The sequence below is a fragment of the Pterocles gutturalis genome, unplaced genomic scaffold (genome assembly GCF_000699245.1).
Source record: "Pterocles gutturalis isolate BGI_N339 unplaced genomic scaffold, ASM69924v1 scaffold37543, whole genome shotgun sequence".
NCBI classification, from domain to species: domain Eukaryota; kingdom Metazoa; phylum Chordata; class Aves; order Pterocliformes; family Pteroclidae; genus Pterocles; species Pterocles gutturalis.
The window spans coordinates 20619-27249 of NW_010121799.1; the positions used below are offsets into that span (position 1 = coordinate 20619).

Genomic DNA, 6631 nt, shown 5'->3' on the forward strand with positions numbered 1-6631 from the left:
TTCCCTAGGAATCAGAAAATCGCTGCAAACTAGGGGAGTGTCTCAGGCAGTGTCTTAGAAAACAGGATTTTTTTTTGGCATTCCATTTTACTGTGAAGTGCACCACACAACTGACTTGGAGGAGAAATTAGGGATCTGAGAGATGTGTGAGATGCAATCCAGTTGTGAAACATACAATAATATTTGAGCAACTGAAGATAACAGAAGCAAGGGATGTTGGTAACATATTGGAGAAACACTTAGTCCGTTCATATCAGAACAGGGAAAATCTTAGAAACAGTATTAAAAGAGTATGGTGGAATGAACTGGAAGAGTAGCAAACTGTCACAAGTGTTTAGTCAAGTGATCTACAGCTATCACAAGATCTGGTCAGTCTTGTAATAACTGTATTCACTTTTCTGCATTGTCCATCTTGAGGTATTAACTACTCAAATTTTTGCCCATCTTCAAAAATCAATATCACTGTTAAGATCAAAATACCATAAAAAGGGGTGAGAGATGCAGAAGAGACCAGGAGCAAATGCTGAAGCTCATTTACCTCCAGTCATCCAGTGCTAGAGGCAACATCAGAAAGCCCAAGGCATGTTTATTCTTAATTTTATATTCTTTAATGTATCAAAGTCAGACAAGATTTTGAGACAGCTAGAATCCTCAAAAATGACAGGAATGTTAGAAATAGCTCAAGTACCACTAACGTCTGGTGGCATTTTACTTGTGTTCTTTCCTGCTGTGGTAAGCACTTATTGGAGAAAAAAAAAAAAAAAGGCAGCTTCAGTTTTATTTGTAGAGGCAGTGACATGCTCATCTTGCTGTACCTGACCAAACTAAATGAAGAGAGTGTTGCTGCATGTTGAAGTGTGTTCATGTTTCTTTGCTCTAGAGTACTACTTAGGACCCAGCCATTTAATATTCCACCAATATTTAAAAATGCATTTAGATACTTGAACAATTTTTACCGTTAAAGATTGGTGCAATGAACTGATGATACTACCTATTATGATAGCAAGGACTGAACAACCAAGGCCAAAGTGAGTGTCAAATACTTATGTGGTAATAACTACTGTAAAACAGATTGGACTACAGGTAGTCAGGAAGCATTGTAGCACATTTCGAAAGCTTTTTTCTTCTAGTGAGTTAAACTAAACTATGATAACAGCAGTTTGTATTCTTCAGAGGTTATATGATGCACCAATCACAGCTGGGTCACTTGCAACAGATATTACTTCCCATCTTGAAGTTTTTGGAAGTTGAACTACAGCTGAATCAATTAGACATGTGCAATTTTATTAAAATTAACTTAACTAAGGTCTATAGAAAGACATCCATAATTAAAATAAGTGCAGCTCTGAAAAAAGTTTGGGTTACAAGTCAGCACTTTCATTAGCTTACCACAAGAGCCTAATTTTCAAGACAGCACAAGACTGCAGTGCTGACAGTAGTAACTCATACTCATGGTTGAGCATCAGTCATTAAGTCTTTTTGCAGAGTAGAAAAATCAAGAGCCTCTTCCCAGCCATGCGGACATAATCGGGGGGGTTGTATTGCCACAATGGGACTAGGTACAGCACGTTGAGCATCAGGGGCACTCTTCTGGTCACACCAGCCTACATTTACCAGTGCAAGTGGGTTCCTGCGTATTCTCATACCTGGACCATCCGCCCAAGATAACGTCCTCTGCTGCTTACAGAGATTGTAGTTCCTCATCAAGTTTTCTGCTCTGTTTTGAAAAGAGAAGTTTAAGCTTTTTTTGTTGTAAGATTGTAGAATTTCTAATATAGGCAGTTATAGGTTAGTAAGATACCTAGCAAGTTTGTCCTCTGCCAGTCTCTCTCGAACACAGAGTTCCCGTTCTCTCTCTGGAAGTAGAAATATGGTAGTATGCAGTGTTAAAATGTGATTATGCACAATGGATTTTCTTGCAGAAAAAAAGACAGCAGTAATAGCCTGTCAGATGCACACATTCCAGCTTCTATGGCTCTAACCAGAGCAAGATAAGTGCTGCGTAGATCTGTGTAGATACAGCTTTATCAATGAACTGGACAAGTGCTCTGAAGTGCCAGGCACGCTCCCCTACCCCCCAAACTCCACCACACCTGCAACAATGAGGCTATAGCAGCTTTCTATTCTGCATATTAACTCATGGCATACATGACACCAAATCTAAATAGATATTTAGATACCAGATACTAATTTAGCTGTGAGTAAACACCCTGTTTACAGCAGCATCTGTTATTCAGGCTCAGAAAACAATAAATATGGTTAAAAACTGTATTATAGAGCCTACTGCATATGCAAAAAGGTATTTTGTGTGGCGGGAAATCCCAACACACAAGAACCAGCCATCTATACAGTTTTACAGGTAAGCTACCTGTAGGATGCAGCTTCTCTAAAAGCAGGCAACAGTTTACTCAAGTGTATTTTGCTCCAACATCAGGCTCACCTTAGGTTACACATTAGTATAGCCACAGAGTGGGTGAAAAGCAAACTGCACAGTGCAGAACAATATATGCAGACCCTATTTTTTTCCTGTATACTTCCCTAATTGCCACTCATGCTCAATAATCTTTCCAAACCAGACTTCCATATCTAAACTGCCAATTATATCTTCCTAACTTAAAACAAGAACTAGTATAGACTAATAAGCCAAAGCATTCTTGTTTTAGTCTTTAGACAGAATTCTAGTAGTGAATGGAAGAGTACAATATCCTAGTGCACTAAAATGAGGGTTTTGAACACTGTCTACCTTTCCTTCCTCCACTCTTATTCTTTTGAATCAGAATCCCATTGCCACCCCCTTCCCAAAGTGGAATATCATACGCTCCAAGAGTAGCTCTCTCTCTTTAATGGCTTTCTCTCGCTCCTGTAATTGTAGTTCCTTCCGTTTCAGCTCATTCACTGCAGCATCTGAATGCTGCAGCCTTTCTGGCTCCCATGATCTCCAGCCTCTTTTATCAGAATTTTGTCTTTGCTCTTCTGTCACCAAGTCTGCTATCAAGGGGTGCTGCAGAATATCTTCAACAGAAGGTCGGCAATAATCCTAGAGGAAAGACATTACCAACAGGTTATATCTCTAACCAAGAAATGTTAAGGCCAGGGATTCCCAAGGAAGACCCACTGCAGATGAAAACTAGCTGAGTTACTTATACAGTGAAGAAGGTGGAGAAAAATGGAGTTGGAAAGGGGTAGTGCAACCAGATGACAAAAGCAGAGGGAGGAGGCTGTTACCAGCCTTCAGCTCCTGAAGCTGCAAGTCTGGCTCTCCAAGCCCATGCATCCACTCCTTTCAAAGTCAGAACAAGCCTACTGAAGCAATTGTAAGTAGGGTCTGAAGCAACACTCTGCATCTCTACCTGTCACTTGACTCCTGAAGGACCAATACTTGTTGGAGGCTTGGGTTCTTGTTACAGCTTTGATGTCCCATGTGGTATTCTTCTCAGTAACCCCATGCAAGCCATGGGGGGGGGAGCTATACATTAGCCGTATAAAGCAAAATCCAAACTGAAGACAAAATAACCCCCCCCTTCCAGCTTCCAAACATGCTCGAAACATTTTAACCTTGAAGTTAAGACATTAAGCATGCTGTTAGGAAATTCTGTATAAGCCAAAATTGAGACAGCCTTTTTGCATCCTGTGAGCCTGGCATAACACTTGAGCTGCTGCCTTTGGTTAACAGACTCAAAGCACAATTCCTCCCTCCTTCCCCTACAAGTGATGTTGCCAGTGACAAAGCAATAGCAACCACTGCTTCAGATCAGTTTATTTCATAGAGAAGGAAAACTAGTATTTCAGTACTAGTTCAGATTATAAGTAGAAAAATTAGTAATTCTTACCTTTACATTCAGCATCTCTTTGAGAAGTTCATTCAGCTGGTCTGAGTAACGATATGGTATTCGTCTGAACTTCCCTTCCCTTATCTTTTCTGCCAACTCCTTTTGGTTGTAAGCTCTAAATGGAGGCCTGAAGAAGAACATTTTTTCTTGGATTCTTTCTCTAGTTTTACAGGACTTATTTTCATTTAAAAAGTATCAGACTAAGAAAAGAGCTGCAATCAAATGTTTGTTTTGACTACCTAATGCCAAGGCCAACACAGAAATAAAAATCTAGGATTAGTCTCTGAAACCTTTAAATTTTGTATGGATGAAAGCTTAATAATACATGCATTAACAGTTATTTTCCCACATTTATTACCACACTACCATACTTACACGAGAGCACATAATTCATACAGGAGACATCCTAGAGACCAGATGTCAGATTTTTCATTGTATGACATGTGGTTCATTTGTTCCTAAAGAAAGAGAACAATCAGGTTTATTAACTAAGACATTGTTCTATTATTGCAGGATAATCAGCTCCTGTTCAAAACTGAATTAAACCATTACTTACTGGGATTACTTTTAAGATTCCATTTTAATTAATCTCCACAGCTATTCTTACTAGCAGGATTTTAACAAGTTATGGCAGTACTACACTGCAGAAGACTAAGTGTTGCACCAATCTTCAGTTGATACAACTCCAAATTTCAGTCAACTTTAATCTTTCCCACACAAAACGCACCATAGCAGGGAAACAACTCATTGTTGCTCATTTCCACTACAAATTAAAATCCTACCATCAAGAAGTAATTTAATAATTTCTTTACCTTTAAACTGACACATAAAAGTGCTCTAGCTTCCCTGTTCCTTTTCAGGAACAATATACTCCAGCATATGTCTAATATTCTAAGACAATATAAAAACTTATGCAGGAAGAGCAACTTTAATTAGAAGGCAGGGATGGTGTGGGCAAGAAAGGAGATGAAAATAACTGCAAAATAACTTTGTCTCCAGACCATATACACAATATGAAAAAAAGTCACTTGCATTTAAGACTAGTAAACCTCCTAAACATTCATGGACTCAGAGACCAAAACCACAGAAAACAGATCTTGTAGGGAACAAAAGGGAAGATAAGGCACAGAAGGGAGATCTTACTGGAGACATATAATATGGAGTTCCAACAAATGTTTTGGCAAAGCTGGTATCATGCTGCAATATTCTAGCCAGTCCAAAATCTCCAAGTTTCACATTCTGCTTGCTATCTAGAAAGACATTTGCTGGTTTTAGGTCACGATGCACAGTGACTCCACCATCACTCCGTCTGTGACATTCCTTCAACGCCAATGTCAATTGAGTCAATACTCGGAGAACAAAGCTTTCTTCCAAGTAATACCTGAAAGACAAGCACATTGTTTAACAAATGTATTCTCTGAGCACACATCAGTTTAAGTAGTTGCTGCCAGTCTTATTAGTATTAAAAAAAGTTACAAAAATATTATAAAGTGGAAAATTAAAAAAAAAAATCACTCAAAATATGCTGGAAGACATCTAAACTTTTGTTGCAGAATCCCTGTAATATTTCCTTCCTCCCCTAAAGAGTCTAACAAATATGTAGCATTTCCATTACTTACAAACATCAACTTGATACTTCCGTGATGAGATTTGTCCCTTTAATCACTTATGATAACAGTATATCATTAGCTCTTTCTAAAACTGCTATAAGCAACACACAATAAAGTCATGACAGGACTGATTTTTAATATAACCTTCCTTAAATTAAAACACCCATGGACAGGGGCAGCTGCAGTACCATTTTAGGCTATTCTCCCAAAGCAACATATGTGGTGTCAAATACTTGTTTAACCTAAAAATGTGAAAACCAATAATATACTTAAGAAGTAGGCTGCTAAGTCTAAGATTAGACCAAGGTGAAGCCTTATCGACTTGGTGCGTCCACAACCTTTGTATGCAGGCACATAAAGTAGCTTTTAACACCATGTTCAAAATCACTTTTCCCCTTCCTGTATTTTAGTGTTCAAACAAAAATAGGGGAGAAGTGGTTTTAGGGATGGGCAAGCCAGAAGGACCCACACATCAAGCTGCCCATCTGTAAGAACTATGAGTTGATGGTTTATGTTTTTCAACACCACACACGGCATTGCATCCAGAAGCCTCTTCAACAGCTTCTGGCTCATAAGAGAGCTTGGGTTTTTTTACTATTTCAACATAAACATCCAATCAGTTGGTGCATCCATTAGCACAATTCCTGTCCGTGTTGTAATTTTATACAAAACTTTCCACATTTCAGAAAAGGGGGTGGGTCCAAAGGATTAGACACAAAGTTGTTCAGAAGTCAACAAGAGATACATTTCACTTTTCTTCTTTTGATTGCCTAAGACACTTGATACCAGATACTCCCCATTGCCACAAACAGGTTTCACATGCCTTTCTTTGGTGCACTTTGCAATTAAGCTGGCCAGGTCCCCCCCGTCACAGTACTCCATCACAATGTACAGGGTTGTGCTGCTTCTGTCAATGATCCGATCATAATACCGGACGATATTCGGGTGATTCAGCTCACGAAGCAAATTCACTTCTGAAACCAGCATTTGTTTCTCTGCCTCTGTCATTGAGCCATAGTCGAGCTCCTTCCATACCAACACCTAGGGAGAAAAAAAACCTACCAGCCTTAGGGAGTGACTTACAAACAAGCCAGAGCTCTGCAGGGGGGGAAGGGCTTTGCAAGGCCGCTCGCTCATCTCAGAGAGCCCCCAGCACCCCACGGACACCGGAGCAACGGCACGGCACGGCAC

General features: G+C 39.5%; 1 protein-coding gene across 1 annotated transcript in view; it reads right to left on the reverse strand.

Moving 5' to 3' along the window:
- NEK2 (NIMA-related kinase 2) overlaps positions 1–6475 on the reverse strand; it is a 7693-nt gene extending 1218 nt beyond the window's left edge. Inside the window, exons 1-7 of the mRNA XM_010077356.1 lie at positions 6264–6475; positions 4974–5211; positions 4206–4288; positions 3831–3957; positions 2818–3037; positions 1802–1856; positions 1647–1717 (exon numbers count right to left, since the gene is read on the reverse strand). Coding sequence (XP_010075658.1) covers positions 1647–1717; positions 1802–1856; positions 2818–3037; positions 3831–3957; positions 4206–4288; positions 4974–5211; positions 6264–6448 — 979 coding nt within the window. The 5' untranslated portion in view covers positions 6449–6475. The remainder of the gene's footprint in view (positions 1–1646; positions 1718–1801; positions 1857–2817; positions 3038–3830; positions 3958–4205; positions 4289–4973; positions 5212–6263) is intronic.
- Between the last annotated feature and the right edge of the window lie 156 nt (positions 6476–6631).